General features: G+C 40.1%; 1 protein-coding gene across 1 annotated transcript; it reads left to right on the forward strand.

The window, feature by feature from the left end:
- The first annotated feature begins 9,084 nt into the window (after positions 1 to 9,084).
- LOC131343036 (uncharacterized) lies at positions 9,085 to 12,970 on the forward strand. Its single transcript, XM_058374396.1, has 15 exons — positions 9,085 to 9,362; positions 9,951 to 9,988; positions 10,088 to 10,153; positions 10,267 to 10,356; positions 10,447 to 10,518; positions 10,607 to 10,657; positions 10,734 to 10,814; positions 11,008 to 11,124; positions 11,226 to 11,275; positions 11,366 to 11,435; positions 11,520 to 11,606; positions 11,696 to 11,794; positions 11,908 to 11,988; positions 12,082 to 12,180; positions 12,310 to 12,970. Exons 1-15 carry the CDS (start codon positions 9,209 to 9,211, stop codon positions 12,448 to 12,450), a joined length of 1,296 nt encoding a protein of 431 aa, XP_058230379.1. The 5' UTR covers positions 9,085 to 9,208; the 3' UTR covers positions 12,451 to 12,970.
- Positions 12,971 to 18,210: the final 5,240 nt, after the last annotated feature.

Raw genomic sequence — 18,210 nt, forward strand, 5'->3', positions numbered from 1 at the left:
TTAGATTTTTAAGCTTTTATTAGGTATTTAAGTTTTATTAGATTTTTAAGCTTTTATTAGGTATTTAAGGTTTTAGATTTTTAAGCTTTTATTAGGTATTTAAGGTTTATTAGATTTTTAAGCTTTTATTAGGTATTTAAGGTTTATTAGATTTTTAAGCTTTTATTAGGTATTTAAGGTTTTAGATTTTTAAGCTTTTATTAGGTATTTAAGTTTTATTAGATTTTTAAGCTTTTATTAGGTATTTAAGGTTTTAGATTTTTAAGCTTTTATTAGGTATTTAAGGTTTATTAGATTTTTAAGCTTTTATTAGGTATTTAAGGTTTATTAGATTTTTAAGCTTTTATTAGGTATTTAAGGTTTATTAGATTTTTAAGCTTTTATTAGGTATTTAAGGTTTATTAGATATTTATGAAGTTTGTTTAATGTTGTATCATTGTATTTTATAATTTTATGTAGATTTTAATAAAAATTTATTGCCTCACATTTGAGATTTCATGGTGATCATTCCCTCTTTTCAAATTCTTCTGTTCTATGTTGTTAAATATCTAATGTTCATCATGGCATAGAGGAGGACTGGGTGTGTTTTTATCTGATTAAATTAAATGTAAAAGATCCTCCTATAAAAGGTTTACACCATGGTTTCTTTTTAAACTCAGACTAATTCCCAGGTAAATGACAAGTTGCTATATGGCCACAACATGTAGCAGAGAGTACTTTTATTCCTATTTTACAATTTGTAGATTCATGTGTAAAGTATTCCATACATAAATAATATTACTTGACTCTTATAATCTGCATTTATAATCTAATTCTGCATTTGTGTTTTATATCAACATAACTGATTCATACAGAGGAGAGGCTCAGTGGCTTAGTGTTTAGCACATTTATCTCTGGGGTTGGTGATTCAGTTCAGTGTGTGTGTGTGTTTTCCTCTTGGTTTTCTGATAACCTCTCGCAGTCCAATGATGTACGGTAGGTTGATTGGCATCTCTAAATTATCCAATGTGTGTGTGAGTGTGTGACTGTTCCCTGTGTTGGGTTGGCACCCTGTTTAGGGTGTCCCCTGGTCCCCTTGGATAGGATCAGGTTCCCACTGTCCCTGTGTAAGATAAACAGTTCAGAAAATGGATGGAAGGAAGATTCATACAAAGTAAAACTGTTAGTGGGTGGGAGATATTAGGCAGCAAGTGAACATTTTCTCCTCAATGTTTGACAAGGGCCAAATTGTGATGGCTAGACAACTGGATCAGAGCATCTCCAAAACTACAGCTCTTGTGGGGTGTTCCCGGTCTGTAGTGGTCAGTATCTATCAAAAGTGGTCCAAGGAAGGAACAGTGGTGAACCGGTGACAGGGTCATGGGTGGCTAAAGCTTACTGATGTACAGACGAGCTACTGTTGCTCAAATTGCTAAAGAAGTTAATGCTGGTTCTGATAGAAAGGTATGGGGCTGCATAGCTGCAGACCAGTCAGGGTGCCTTGGATCCTGTCATCCATGTGGATGTTACTTTGACATGTACCACCTACTTAAGCATTGGTGCAGACCATATACACCCTTTCATGAAAACAGTATTCCCTGTTTTCATGAGACGGATTGTCCATGATGGAGAGCAGTTTGCTCAGTGACCTCCTGTTCCTCACTGACTCAAACACACTTAGTTTTTGTCCAGTGATAGATCCAGCCTTGTGAATTAGCTTTTTAATCCTGCTATTGTAGCATCCCTGGTGCTGATGCTGCACCCCCCACCAAAGATACTGTATGTAAGATTGGCTCTGGATTGAGTGATCTTCCTATGATGTCTGACAGTGATTTAAAGATTAAATTCCAGTTGTTATAAATGACAGGGTATTTCCTAAACGTGTGTGCTAGTGTAACAGGTCCCAGGTGTGTAACAGGTCCCAACTTCTGTAACAAACAATACAGCATGAGTCAGGTGACAGTGGTCTGTTTTCTTCCCTCGCTTCGGCCAGACTGAAGATGAGGGCTAGCTACAGACTTATCATCTGTCTCAACTGGGTGGTGCCATCTTGTGGTGGCAGTCTGTATTGCAGCCCAAATATGTACAGTATATTAGAGCCAAATACACTATACCAGGCTTTTATTCATTTACATGGACATTGAACGTGACCACACGTTATTGTGTGTCACACTACTGATGCTGCAGCTTGTCTCCAGCGAACACAGGATGAACGTGGAAACATCACAGAAAGTAATAGTAACAGAAATAGTTAAAAACCAAAGGATTTTTTAATGGAGTTGAGCCAGAGGTAGATACGGCTGATGAAAATTAAAGAGCTCATCTGTCCTGCATGGTGCTGTTCCCAAACCAGGTTGCAATGTTTCCCGTTAGGATGCTCTCTATGGTGCAGGAGTAAAAGTTCCTAAACACCTTAGAGGGCAATCTAAAGTCTCTCAAGCGTCTGAGGTGGTAGAGACGCTGCTGGGCCTTTTTCACCACAGTGTTGATGTGACAGGACCATGACAGGTATCTGAAGCTGTCCACTCTCTCCACTGGGCTCTCATTGATCCACAGTGTATGTATAGTTTACAGGCAATAAAGTTATTAAGATATGTAATTCTTTTGCACTGAAATGCTACAACAAATCTAATATTCAGAGTTTGTGGTATTTTGCACTGTGATATTTGTTGGTTATTTTCTCATATTTGTATAAGTCAGTGAAGTGTAATGCCTTTACTCAGGAGTGCTTCATTAAACCCAATACTATAGTTTGATATATTTTGTACTGTGATATTTATCAACATTATGTAACACTCTATCAGCATGGAATTCTTAAAATAAAGTTTGATTCAAAAGTATATTTGTGTAAGAATGCTCTGTCTTCCTAATTTCCATTTGTTTACATTTATCATATATTTTTATGACTTATGTCTGAAAGTTACTTCAAAATTTTTGAGGAAGATGAAAGCTTGTTTAATATTTCTGCTGCTTTAACATTCTCTGATATCATTGCTGTGCTATGGTCATGTCCTTACAGAGTAAGGTTTAAATAAATTAAAATTAAAAATTAAATAAATGTTTGCTCTTTTACTTGGCCCAGCAGAGGGTCAAGTATCAGGTCTCACCTACAGTCTATAAATATCTCTGTCTACTAATCAAGAAATATACTCCGGGTGTTGATTTTATTAATTAAAGTAGATTTATTGGGGAACAAACACAACAACAGTGTAGCAGGTATCATTGAACATGAATAAGAATAAAACCTCAATAAAAATTTAAAGTATTTACAATTTATACAATAGCATGCAACTATGTACTAGTGTTTTTATAGTTGAAACAAAAGCCAACAAAAAAAGAAACAAATAAATAAAAAAAATTGCAATTATAATATTGATGTACAGCAGAATTTCACTTTATTTTTCCACATCACTTTAATAAATATAGTGCACTACCTGGGGAACAGAAACACACACACAAAAAAAGCATTTAAGATCATTACATTTTGTGTGGTCCTTCAGCTTCCTGCTGGTCGACAACAGAGCTAAAGTGTTCATAACTTTTGTACACTCTGTTTTCCAGTCCTTTTGATGGAGACATCATTTTTAGAGTGCAGAAAGGTTTGGTTTTTTTGTTGTATTTTTTATGTCCCTGGGCTGGTTGGCCACAGACTGTGCAGACTGGGAGGTTTTGCCCCCTCCACAGTTTGGCTTCCAACTCCGTATTGCGTAGCTCTGGCCCAGATTGGAGATGTGCCAGTACTGTGTGCCGTGCAAGTGGTCTGGCTGGCAGGCAATATGGGCACCACTGAAGAAAGTGATGTGACTGGACCAGCAACATGAGAAGTTACCTGACTGGTGGGCATTATCGGAAGTATGAAGGGGACAGAAATCCCACGGATGGCTGTAGAGGAAGAGACAGAGAGTAAGAAAAGAGAAGTGGCCCGGGTTTTTCTCACCAGCAGCGGCAGAAGTTAAAGGTAAGTTTAAGGTTTAGAGCAGGAGAGTGGCATAGTTATGTCAGTCCTCTCCTTAAACATCTTCGTCCCTGCTGTGCTAGGCGTGGGCACATACAGTTGAAGACAAAATTATTAGCCCCCTATAAAATCTTTTATTATTTTTCAAATAATTCCCAAGTGCTGTTTAACGGAGAGAACATTTTTTCAACACAGCATTTTTAAACATAATAGTTTATTTAGGAAGCTACAGGTCAAAATTATTAGCCCTCTGATGTTAATAGTCAATAGCGTATCCCTTTTTTTGATAACAGCCTTTAGTCATTTGTTGTAGATCTAGTTTCAAGCATGTCTCCTGAGGAGTGGCAGCCCACTCCTCCTTAGTGAATCTCTCAAGCGCCTCCAGATTTGTTGGTCTTCTGGCATGAACTCTGGACTTTAGTGTGCCCCACAGATTTTCTATTGGATTTAAGTCTGGGCTTTGTGCAGGCCAGTCAAGGACGTTCACTTTGCTCCTTTGTAGGTAGTTCTTCACCAGAAGTGAGGTATGCTTTGGGTCGTTATCATGCTGGAAGACAAAACATCGACTCAGACCAAGTTTTGTTGCAGACTGTCTGAGGTTGTCTCACAAAATCTTCTCATAGTCTTCCTTTTTCATAGTTCCTTCAACCCTGACGAGTTTCCCAGTTCCAAACACACTGAAACATCCCCACAGCATTATACTCCCACCACCATGTTTCACTGTGGGAACGGTGTTCTTTGGGTTGAACGCCTCTCCCTTCTTTCTCCAAACATAGGCAACATCTCTATGGCCAAAGAGCTCTAGTTTTGTCTCATCTGACCAAAGGACATGTTTCCAGTATGCATCATTTTTCCCCAGGTTGTCATTAGCAAACTTCAGTCTAGCGTGTAGGTGTCTCTTCTTCAGAAGTGGAGTCTTTCTTGGTCGGCAACCTCGCAGTCCATCAGTGTGCAAGGCTCTAGTGACTGTCTTCGTTGATACATCAATCCCAGACTTTTCTAAGTCATTCACTAGTGTCCTGACAGTTGTTCTTGGGTCTTTAGAAACCTCTCTCACTAGTTTTCTTTCCAAAGTTTTTGAAATCTTTCGCTTCCTGCCTCTGCCAGTCTTGTTCTCCACTGTGTGGGTCTCTTTAAACTTCTTGATAATACTTCTCACGGCACTTCTTGACACTTGAAAATGCTTTGATTAACATGTATATCCTTCTCCTCCTTTGTGAGCATGAACAATTCTTTTTCTCAAGTCTAAACTAATTTCTTTTGTCTTTGCCAAGATAATGGTACATATTATTTTGCTAGCTGTTTTGCAAGATACTAATCCTCGGCTTAAAGTGCAATTTAAAGGCTTAACTAGGTTAACTGGGTTAATTAGGCAAGTTAGGTTAATTAGGCAAGTAATTGGACAACAGTGGTTTGTTCTGTAGCCAATGAAACAAATAATTCCTTAAGGGGGCTAATAATTTTGACCTAAGCAGTTTTTTCATTTTTAAAAATAATTATTTAATTTCAGCCAAACTAAAAGAAATCAGACTTTCTCTAGAAGAAAAATAGGAAACAATGGGAAAAACTGTTGCTCTGTTAAACATCACTTGGGAAATATTTGAAAAAGAATTACAATTTCACAGGGGGGCTAATAATTTTGTCTTCAACTGTACTGCATGATCAGGTAGCTCGGTGGCTGATGTGGCACCGGAGAGAGCTGTTCAGTAGTGACCAGGTTGAGGAGCCACTCTTGATGATGGATGAAGTCCCGCACAGTCTGGACATTTATTTCCTGTAGAGGAATGCCTGCTTTACACAGGACTAGATCCTGCACCAAAATCCGGTGCTGAATTCTCTCATACGCCTTCATGATTGTGTTGTTCTATAACTACCTCCTCCTCAGGACCAGGTCCATTGTTGAAGATGTCCTGGAGAGAGAAAGGCCCAGATTCACCCGTGCTTTGGCTGAATAGGTACTCCAACACGAGCAGCTCCTGGGAATGCACATCAGCAGGGGTCCAGAAATTCTCCTCCACAGTTTCTCTAAACAGCTGCTGACAGTGGGTGTTGAGGAGGTCAATCAGCAGAGTATACCCTGTGGTGCTGTCCTTTGCCACCAAACACTGCATTGGAGCTCCTGTCTGCATTCCACCGTGCAAAGCCTGATAGGGCCAAGCTGCACAGCGGGGACCTGAACGTTACGATAAAGTGTGTTAAAAAAATGACAAGGTCACATATTTCCTTTGTTTCAAGTATACAGACTGCAGTTGGAGTCATTTTTGGCAGAGCTTTGTGGAATCCCTCCATGCTGTTGCTACCGCGCAGACATTTGTAGTACGGCACTTTGTTGATGGTTGTGATATGTACAACTCTGTACATGTTCATGTCTGATGGGTCCTGGATGCACTCCAGGTGTTGCTGCTCACTTGCCCACACCTAATCGATGAACTCTGTAAATATGCACGGTCCATACAGTGTACAGCATTCACTTTGGAAACTACGATGTTAGTACTGAACTTTTTTGTATAAGGTCTTTTATTTACCAGGTGTTTTGAAGAGGCTCACTCCACTTTTGTCCAGCCCAGCAGGCCCTTTCAGCTCCTTGATGGGCAGGTGGATGAGCCAGAACGTTTCCTGGGCCCCGAGGGTGACCCTCTGCATGTGATGTTTGAGCTGCTCCCTAGAAACGTAGTGCCGGACAACATCCTGATCTGACACGGATTTTAGCATCGCCGGATTCTTGGCTCTCATGGCTTTGACGAGCAGCTCCAGATCTGCGTGGTTGTACGCCAGCACTGCCCCAGCTAGCACAGACTTGAAGACAGCATATTTGCTGTGACTTTCGATGTGGATGGCTGCATCACACCGGTAGATCCAGTGAAAGATGTCCAGACACACAACCAAGACCGGAACAAGGCCTCCACTGCTGTTGGGCCCTGCACACAGCCACAATCCACATATAATATTTTGGGGACAGATTAATTGGCCAGCCGAAACATTTCCATAAGTCTCTGTGGACTCCTCACAGGTCAGCACAAATGAAACTATTTGGGAGTGCTCATTGCCGATGCTGGTGAACCATTCAGCTGAGCCTTGACCCTCCCCAGACAGCTTCTCCACCACCTTAAACATATAAGCTGCCATTTGATAACCTGTTCGATTCTACAATGTGTTTATATGATTTTAAAACAGTGTGAAATTTTGTTAAATGTGAAACAGAAGAAAAACACACAGTACCGCATTATGTTTGCCATTAGATACAGTACAGCCATATCTTTCGACTTACACCCATTTTCAACACAGTGCCAAAAATGGAAAAGCTCCGCTAATCCTGAACGTTGTTTGCCTCTGCCAGCAGGAAGGCATGGAGCAGGAGATGAGCTGAGGGCAGCTCTCTTGGAGCAGGTGGAGACTGAAACCTGTCCCCCAATGTTGGAGACGATCCCACTAGTTTCCACTAGACTCATGAGGAGCTTGGTGTACAGGTCCTTGTGTTGACGATACTCCTCAAAGTCATTCTCCTGTATTTGCTGCCACACTTTTACTATAGTGTTCAATTCGGTCCGGTCACGGAAAAGTCGCACAACGTTCTTGTCCATGCCACGTCTGTAAATAGAGTCATAGTAAATATATGGAGATTGATTTGAGTACTCCTATTACTTTAAAGTTTATTAAATGCACACATTATTTTCAGCCTACTCACCTGCTAGTGAGGATGGCAGGGAACATGGCTCAATGAGCCTCACTCAGCTGCGACAGAATAGCAGGATCCCATGCAAGCCACTGACCCACTGTGCTACCTTCTCCACTCTTTGCTGCCTTGGTACATGGTACACAGCTCAGGACTTCAGTCAGCATTGTGTACCAGTTGGACATGTCACAGACGTTACATACCTGAAATACAAATGGATAAAAAAAAATCTAATCGGAGACTAAACAGCAAACATTTACATATACAGTAATAAATATTCAACTGCAATAAATGTAATAATTGTAATAACTTTAACACTAACTAAGCAGGCAAAGTGAGTCAAACCCGGTGGTGGTAGCCAGACTTGTAGAGGTGCATGTTCCATCCCTTACCCACACACTTGTCACCTCTAAGACACTTCGCTTCTTGCACAGATCACTGATGTCCTTGTAGGTTTGAACAGGGGGTTCTGAATGTGTCTTTATGTCTGAATGATCTCCCTCTGCTCAGAGGAAAATAGCTAGTGGAGTGCTGATGGTAGAGAGCCCACATCTCCTTAAAGGTGTGACCTTCAAAACCTTTCTGACCATAGAGCTATCTATCTATGTTGGCCTCAAGGAGAATAGAGAATTGTGGGAAACTCTCTGCACTCTCAGTGAGGTAGTCTTTCACCCACTGGTTCGCTATCACTGCATTTTTATGTTTATTTGTCACCTCAGCTCTGTGCTTGTCATGTATACTACAATCACATACAGGACATCAAATTAGGACGGTCAACATTGCTATTGTAATAATGGGTATTTCTATTAAAATAACTTATATAATAACTTTATAATACCACATAATGGCCATAGTTTTGCATAAACTGCACAGGTATTTTTTAAGCATGCCATAAAAATGCATAGACTATAAAGGTATTAACCCTCTACTGCACACATTTTGCTGGTTCATGATACAAATAATTCCACATCCTTTCTTGGTTCATTTTGGGATATTTCCCTGATTATGTTATTGATTGGTGACTAACCATTCTACTACAGGAAATAAATCAACACATTAGTCTTGGTTGTGTAAAAATGAGCTATAGATATAGATATAAATGTGTCAAAAGCAATTATGTTAATGGATGGACCCTACGAAAAGGAGGTAATCTGTAAGAAAGACAAAGCGAGTTACAGCATGAGTTTATGAAGGTCGACTACAAATTGTATATAAAACCTGCACTGGATTATAAACGATTTCCGCCCGTTCCAATATGGCGGACGCATTGACGTGTCGGGGTACATATCAATATCCGGTACTGCGCACTCTACTGTTTAAAAATATGGAATTTACATGTTATTATTATTATTTTTTTAATTAATATTATTTTACCACTTGCGCCTCGTCCAAAAAAATCGTTATTAATTATTATTTTATTTAATACCTAAATAAATATAGAAACATACGTCGCCATGTTGTTGATTTTTAAAAATGCTTGACGTATACAGGAGGCGTTTAGAACGCATTTGAAAGTAAACCCGGCGACGAAACAACAACAACAACTTGGACTGCTTGTGGACTCTCGTTACATCAGATCGACATTTATTTCTTCGAAGACGATGAACTTTGGCAAGTTTCTTCCCAGCGCGAGCAGTTTCCGGAGTGTGGCCTGCGTCGGCGGTCTGCTCGCGCTCACCTCGGCGGGATACTGGGCTTATCGCAGGCTGAAGAGGAGAAGCGGTCTGCCCGCTGCCGATCATCAACCTGCTCCAGGTAAGAAGAGAAGAGCTCACTTAGCACTTAGCTTGTGTCTTTATAATCAGCTTACAGTTTACAAAGACACACAGAGATGGTGTGTGTGTGTGTGTATGAAATGAAAGACTTTAATATACAGCGGATAAACAGGATAAACCCCGGTGTGTAGTTTAGCTAACAGAGCTAGCTATAAAGCGCTTAGCTGAGCTAATGTTAGCCCGCGATGCTACATGGCTCTTAAGAAGAGGATTTAAGGCCTAAAAGTGTTGATGGGAGGAATAAAACACTTGGAGTTGTGCTTTTAGATGAAATGAATGAAGGACAGGGTGATGTCCAGAAGCCCGACATGAAGCGGAGTTACTGTTAGCTTTCCTCTTATTCCTCTCAAACCACAGCGATTTATTCACTATTGTCAGTGTTCAGTAAAAACCTTTCATCAATTATCTGTAACACTTTAAAGTTACATTTAATGTTGCAGAAACATGAGAGATCTTGTTGTCACACTGTTACAGCAGCTGTGAACACACACACACACACACACACACACACCCTCTGCAGGGACATGAATAAATAGTGATTTGGTTAAATGTGTAAAATTGATTACAGGAGCTGTTCCTGATGTGGAGGAAGTGGAGGACGTCCAGGTATGTGTCAGTAATAAAGCACTACAGTTAAAACACTTCATACTACAATGAACATTGTATTAGCTGTTCATTTCTAACAGAGTGTGTGTGTTTATGAAGGTCACTGAGCCAATCTGCCAGCTCCCGTCCACTGAACTCCACCCTCAGACGTCAGCTGTCGTCCTGGTAATTTTATATTTCAGCCTTTTTTCAGCCTAGTTTTTACTCTAATGAAATTGTTCCATGTGTTTGTATGAAACTGCTTTGATGAGAGTCACACTGTAATCTTTGTGCTGTAGTTTTCACGCCACAGCCGTGCTGGTGAGCTGCACAGCGCCCGGCGTAACATCTGGTTCCTCACCTCCCACATCTACGGCTCCCAGATTCAGGTATTTTATTAAAGTCAGCGCAGCTGTAGAGACACAAATGTACGCTCTTGTTTGCATGTTGTATTCACTTGGTGCTGTTTCTGTCTCTAGTCGGTGGAAGTTGAGAGATATTTCATCCGGCCGTGGTGGTTTACCGTCGGCGAGACCTCCTGTGTTCCTTTGGTAATAGCAGTCTTCGTTTCTTTTATAAAGCATTTATTATGAATTGATGAGCGTTTGAGTGACATGCAGTTGTCGTGGTTGTTTTTAGCAGGGATCCTCGAACTCCACCACATGTGAGGACTCTTTCACCACCGTACAGGTAAGAGCTGAATTGTTGCAGCAATACAAAGCTTTGGTAAGTACAGAGACTGAGTTTGTCCTTTTTTCCTCATAAGCGAGTCTCTGGGAGCGCGAAAGAGCCGGCGTCCTGCCGTGGCGTGGAGACTGTCACCAATGTGCCGCTGGAGGACGGCGAGGTAAATTCATTACACTGTCCACTACATTGTCCAGTTCACTTCTGGGATTTGTTCATGTACATTGTCCAGTTCACTTCTGGGATTTGTTCATGTACATTGTCCAGTTCACTTCTGGGATTTGTTCATGTACATTGTCCAGTTCACTTCTGGGATTTGTTCATGTGCACTGTCAATGTTTGTGTTTTATTCACAGCAAGCCTGCTCTCACCTGCCTGTGGGTGTGGAGGATCAGGTCGACACGTCCCATCTGGAGGAAGAGGAAAGTTCCTTCACTCCTCATGCTGACTTGGACGTTGAGTCAGATTTTGAGGTAATCCATTGTCACAGACTCGATTTGTATCTACATCAGTGGGATTCTGGATAACTGTACTGTGTGCTGTTTAATGATCTCATGCTGTTTTCTGTCTGCAGGAAAGTAACAATGATCTTTCTCCTGAGGAGAGCGAGGTGCCCTTCATCAGGTAGGGTCGTCTTCACCTATTGACATGTTGTCTCATGTCAATGTAACAATAATCGGCTCATCAGCTCGTTTTGTTTTGGTTTTTTTTTAGCTCGCATCTCTGGCTCGAAGGCGTTACAGACGTTGCTCTGAAGCTGCCTGCCATTCGCCAGGCGTTCTCTGTGAGTCAACCTTTCTTTACTCGTCTAGTTTCTCTGAAGATGTGTTGTTCCTACACATAACTGTGTGTTATCTCTCGTGTTCAGAGAATGTTGGACTGCATGCTCGTGCAGAACCTCCTGTTCATATCAGGGAAGAAGATGCTCATGCGTCTGGCAGCAGCCAACAAAAAGGTGAGTGCTGATTTCACCTGGTTCTGTCTCGTACGCACCAAAGCGTTAGTCGAGGTGACAAAGCAGTGACGAGTCTCTTTTCCGGACAGGACGTAAACGGTGTTAAGCTGGCCTACGAGTCTGTGATCCGTTTCCTGAGACAGCCGTCCAACTGGGAGTCGATCAAGGTGGAGTTACTCCAGGCTCAGGTAAGCTGGGAAATAACTGTTTACAATTACACCTCACTAAATGTAAAGGACTAGAGATTCAGTCTTTAAGGTGTAAATGGAATTGCTTTTTCTAACGTTTCTCTCCTGTGCAGCTGCACCATTTCAGCTTCTTTGATTTGTTCTTCGAGCTCGTCTTGTTCAGATGCTTTTTACACAGCTCGCCACCTCCAGCTGTAAGACTCTCATAAACACTATATAACTGGCAGCTAAACTTGGGAGAAGGTTCTATCGCGTGACATCACGTTTCTTGTTTTTCTTCTTTAAAGTCGGATGGAGGATTATTGCAGCGTCTGTTTTTAGCCATCAGCCAGTGGGACGTGGACATCAGGGAGCCTGAGGCAGAGCGGCTCTTTTTAAGGCTTTCTGTAAGTGAGGAACTTTTTCTAATGCCATGATACACATTATAAAGTATCTGCTTTAATTTCTCTGATCAATCTCATCAGTATCCTGCTGGAAATGTGTGTGTGTGTGTGTGTGTGTGTGTGTTTGTACAGAATATGCTGACAGTGCTCCTTGAGGACCTTTTCTATCAGCCTCTGGAGCTTTACAGAGATCCAGCAGCTTTAGACTCTGCAGTGCTGAGGATCGTGAAGCAGCGTGTACAGGAGATAATGAAGACCATAGAGAGAGTCTGAGTAACATTCATACCCCTCTAACACACACATACACACACCTCTCTATCCCATTTGTCTTAAAGAGTGATCAGGACACACATCTATTATTTGCTATTGGATCCTCATCAGTAGATTAAACTCTGTATTTTTTTTCCATTGGTAACATAGAACTGTTTTTATTCTCCATTTTGTTTAATCATAGATTACTATTAACTGATTCATAACCAACCAAAGTTTAATAAACTAATAAATGTCCTGGTCACACTTTAAACACTGTTCTTTCTCTTTCCATGTTACTCGAGCTCTCTGTAGGTAAGTAAATACTTATTTCAGTGTTTGTTGTTATTATGAACTGAATAATAACCTCTTTCAATTTTCTTCCTTCCTGAGCAGCTGTAGAGACATCGCTGGAGTTCACCTTTACATTTACCTTTTATTATACTTTTCATTTTTATTAGATATTTATCTTTTATTATACATTCATGTTCTACTAGATATTTAATCCTATCTATATTTTTAAGCTTTTATTAGGTATTTAAGTTTTATTAGATTTTTAAGCTTTTATTAGGTATTTAAGTTTTATTAGATTTTTAAGCTTTTATTAGGTATTTAAGTTTTATTAGATTTTTAAGCTTTTATTAGGTATTTAAGTTTTATTAGATTTTTAAGCTTTTATTAGGTATTTAAGGTTTTAGATTTTTAAGCTTTCATTAGGTATTTAAGGTTTTAGATTTTTAAGCTTTTATTAGGTATTTAAGGTTTATTAGATTTTTAAGCTTTTTTAGGTATTTAAGTTTTATTAGATCTTTAAGCTTTTATTAGGTATTTAAGTTTTATTAGATCTTTAAGCTTTTATTAGGTATTTAAGGTTTTATTAGATCTTTAAGCTTTTATTAGGTATTTAAGTTTTATTAGATATTTATGAAGTTTATGTTTAATGTTGTATCATTGTGTTTTATAATTTTATGTAGATTTTAATAAAAATTTATTGCCTCACATTTGAGATTTCATGGTGATCCTTCCCTCTTTTCAAATTCTTCTGTTCTATGTTGTTAAATATCTAATGTTCATCATGGCATAGAGGAGGACTGGGTGTGTTTTTATCTGATTAAATTAAATGTAAAAGATCCTCCTATAAAAGGTTTACACCATGGTTTCTTTTTAAACTCAGACTAATTCCCAGGTAAATGACAAGTTGCTATATGGCCACAACATGTAGCAGAGAGTACTTTTATTTCTATTTTACAATTTGTAGATTCATGTGTAAAGTATTCCATACATAAATAATATTACTTGACTCTTATAATCTGCATTTATAATCTAATTCTGCATTTGTGTTTTATATCAACATAACTGATTCATACAGAGGAGAGGCTCAGTGGCTTAGTGTTTAGCACATTTATCTCTGGGGTTGGTGATTCAGTTCCTGCCTCTGTCCTGTGTGTGTGTGTGTGTGTGTGTGTGTTTTCCTCTTGGTATTCTGATTACCTCTCACAGTCCAATGATGTACGGTAGGTTGATTGGCATCTCTAAATTATCCAATGTGTGTGTGTGTGTGAGAGACTGTTCCCTGTGTTGGGTTGGCACCCTGTTTAGAGTGTCCCCTGGTCCCCTTGGATAGGATCAGGTTCCCACTGACCCTGTGTAAGAAACAGTTCAGAAAATGGATGGAAGGAAGATTCATACAAAGTAAAAAGTTTTATATACACCAATGAGCCATAACATTATGAGCAGTGAGAGGTGAAGTGAATAACACTGATGATCTCCTCATCATGGCACCTGTTAGTGGGTGGGATATATTAGGCAGCAAGTGAACATTTTCTCCTCAATGTCTGACAAGGGCCAAATTGTGATGGCTAGATCAGAGCATCTCCAAAACTGCAGCTCTTGTGGGGTGTTCCTGGTCTGCAGTGGTCAGTATCTATCAAAAGTGGTCCAAGGAAGGAACAGTGGTGAACCGGCGACAGGGTCATGGGTGACTAAAGGTTACTGATGTACAGACGAGCTACTGTTGCTCAAATTGCTAAAGAAGTTAATGCTGGTTCTGACAGAAAGGTGTCAGTATACACAGCGCATCACAGTTTGTTGTGTATGGGGCTGCATAGCTGCAGACCAGTCAGGGTGCCTTGGATCCTGCCGTCCATGTGGATGTTACTTTGACATGTACTACCTACCTAAGCATTGGTGCAGACCATATACACCCTTTCATGAAAACAGTATTCCCTGTATTCATGAGACGGATTGTCCATGATGGAGAACAGTTTGCTCAGTGATCCTCACTGTTCCTCACTGACTCAAACGCATTTAGTTTTTGTCCAGTGATAGATCCAGTCTTGTCTTCTCAATCAGCTTTTAATCCTGCTACTGTAGCATCCCTGGTGATGCTGCTGCCCCCCGCCCCCCAGCCATCCACCACCACCACCAAACCACAATACAGTTAATGGCACTTTATCAACATATAGTGAAGACTGTTTTATTTTAGTTCAATTTGATTTTTTAAACAGTTCATAGTAAAATGAATGTAAAATGTAAAAAAGCAATGTAAAAAGCAATATAATTAATTAACCAGATAGATAGATAGATAGATAGATAGATAGATAGATAGATAGATAGACTGGCTGAGGGCCGCATGCCGTTGTTTGTTTACTTGTGTAATCACATTCAACCAGAAAAACATACTTAGCTGAAAAGCTAGCTGTTCCTGCTCTCAGAGGCACAACAAAAATTCAGTAGAAAAGGTAAAAGTGAGTGGCTAGCCTCTGGCTACCATTTACTGGGGCTACAAAGGTGACTGACCACCTCACACTGCTGTTTATTTACCTGTGTAATGAGAGTCAGGCTGCAAAACCCACACAGCTGAGGGAGAACAGGCTAGCTCATATTACCTTTAGAGGCACTACAAGAAGATTTAAAAATTGGCAAACAATGCTTGATAGATAGATAGATAGATAGATAGATAGATAGATAGATAGATAGATAGATAGATAGATAGATAGATAGATAGATAGATAGATAGATAGATAGATAGATAGATAGATAGATAGATAGATAGAAAAAAGGGGGGGAAGGTATTCCATAACATTTCTCACCAGGGCAGAATGAGTTTACGATTACGTTTCATCAATCTTTCTGCTAATAGAATGATAAATGCAATGATATTAGATTTTTTGTTTGACAAGTCTAGGTTATCATTTTTAACACCAAAGATACTGTATGTAAGATTGGCTCTGGATTGAGTGATCTTCCTATGATGTCTGACAGTGATTTAAAGATTAAATTCCAGTTGTTATAAATGACAGGGCATTTCCTAAACGTGTGTGCTAGTGTAACAGGTCCCAGGTGTGTAACAGGTCCCAACATCTGTAACAAACAATACAGCATGAGTCAGGTGACAGTGGTCTGTTTTCTTCCCTCGCTTCGGCCAGACTGAAGATGAGGGCTAGCTACAGACTTATCATCTGTCTCAACTGGGTGGTGCCATCTTGTAGTGGCAGTCTGTATTGCAGCCCAAATATGTACAGTATATTAGAGCCAAATACACTATACCAGGCTTTTATTCATTTACATGGACATTGAACGTGACCACACGTTATTGTGTGTCACACTACTGATGCTGCAGCTTGTCTCCAGCGATCACAGGATGAATGTGGAAACATCATAGAAAGCTTCAGTTTGGAAAGATGACGTCTGTGTAATATCTTCAACTGCAAAAGTCCATGTCTAGTACACACTGAGGAAGAATAAACTCGTTCTTGTGGACTCACTTGTTTCAATATCTTAAAATAGTTAAAAAACGAAGGATTTGTTAATGGAGTTGAGCCAGAGGTAGATATGCCTGAAAAAAATTAATCCTGCCCAAAAGGAGGGGGAGCTGTGTAATTTTCTATACAAGCCCAATCAGTCAGATCTCTCAGGAGCCCAAAGGAGAGAGGACTTATATACAATATACACTATCATTCCCTCACATTACAATGTCATGGCCACACATTGAGCAACATCCTCACAATCTGGTGGGCAGACAGACCCCAGTTTATGTGACTAGACAGCTGACTGTGAAGAGGAACTGAGCGGCACCAGGGCAGCACAGGGAACTGACTCTCTTGTCTAAGTTATATCCTTGCATGGGTTCTTTTACCACTGCTACTCTGATGACACTCAACTTATCTTCTCCTTCCCTCCCTCAGATACCATGGCTTCTGCTTGGATCTCAGCATGTCTGGAAGACATACCTTAATGGGTGTCAGCTCATCAGCCGAAACTCAATCCCAGCAAAAGTAAACTGCTGTTCATGTCCAGGTAAGGATCTTGCGATCTTCCTTGAAACTCCCTGGTGACCACTGCTCACTACCTTGGGGTAACCATAGATAATAAACTGTCCTTTTCCTCACACATTGCTAATTTGACATGTTTGTGACATTTGTTTTCTTTACAGTATCAGAAGGATTCTGCCATTTTTATCCACATAGGCTGCTCAGGTACTTGTTCAGTCTCTTGTCATTTCGAGACTGGACTACTGCACCTTGCTCCTGACAGATCTACCTCTGAGCTCAATTCAACCTCTGCAAATGATCCAAAATGCAGCTGTGTGATTTGTTTTCACCCTCTAAGTTCTCACACTCCACCACACTGCTGCGCTCATTGCAGTGGTTTCCAGTAGATTCACACATCACATTTAAAACACTCATGCTTGCTTACAAAGCCAAAAATGGACCAGCAGCCTCTTACCTCAAAGCTCTTCTCACTCCCTGCACTGCACCACACTCCCTCAGATCCTACAGCATTATTGTATATCACAGTTACATCAATAATAAAATATATTATTATTATTATTATATACTTCATGTTATATTTTCATTAAACAATAATTACACTTCTAACCAGTCCAGAGGGGTTGTGTGGAAGTGCAATAGTTTTGCCATGGGAATCGTCAATTGTCTACAAAACACAGCAATGCCTGCTGGACGGTGATTTATCATTATTAATATTTATGAAAGGTCCTATCTCATATACCTGAATGGATATGAATGGGATTCATTGGCCATGTACTTTAACACGCTCAAGAAATTTTATTCCTGTACAAGAACTACTAACCTAACAATGCTAACGATGCGTTAGGACTCACATTTATAGACTTACTAAATTCCTTTGGGGTTAAACAAAACATTAATAGACCAACTCATCGTTTTAATCATACACTAGACCTAGTTATATCACATGGGACTGATGTTTCCGATATAACCTTTCTACCTCAAAGCGATGACATCACAGACCATCACCTCTTAGTGTACATTCTACCTGTAGAACATATTAGACACGTCTCTCCACGTTATAAACTTGGTAGAACTATAACTCCGACCACTATAGACAGATTTACAAACAATCTGCCAGATCTGTCTCAACTTCTTACTAGACCCCTAAATGCAGATGCACTAGATGAAGTAACCAACAGCATAGGCAATATTTTTACCAGCACACTAGACACTGTTGCCCCCATCCGACTAAAAAAGGTCAGAGATAAAACACCTGCACCATGGTACAATAGTCATACACACGCCCTCAAGAGAGCAAACCGTAACCTCGAGCGAAAGTGGAGAAAAACCAAATTAGAAGTCTTTAGAATTGCATATAAAGACAGTCTATCCAACTACAGACAGGCTCTAAAAGCTGCTAGGGCTGAGCATCTGAGCAATCTGATAGGAATAAACCAGAACAATCCCAGATTCTTATTTAGTACAGTGGCTAGACTAACAAAGCATCAGATTTCTGGAGAGCGTATTTCAG

Source organism: Hemibagrus wyckioides, linkage group LG22 (genome assembly GCF_019097595.1).
Source record: "Hemibagrus wyckioides isolate EC202008001 linkage group LG22, SWU_Hwy_1.0, whole genome shotgun sequence".
Classification (NCBI taxonomy): domain Eukaryota; kingdom Metazoa; phylum Chordata; class Actinopteri; order Siluriformes; family Bagridae; genus Hemibagrus; species Hemibagrus wyckioides.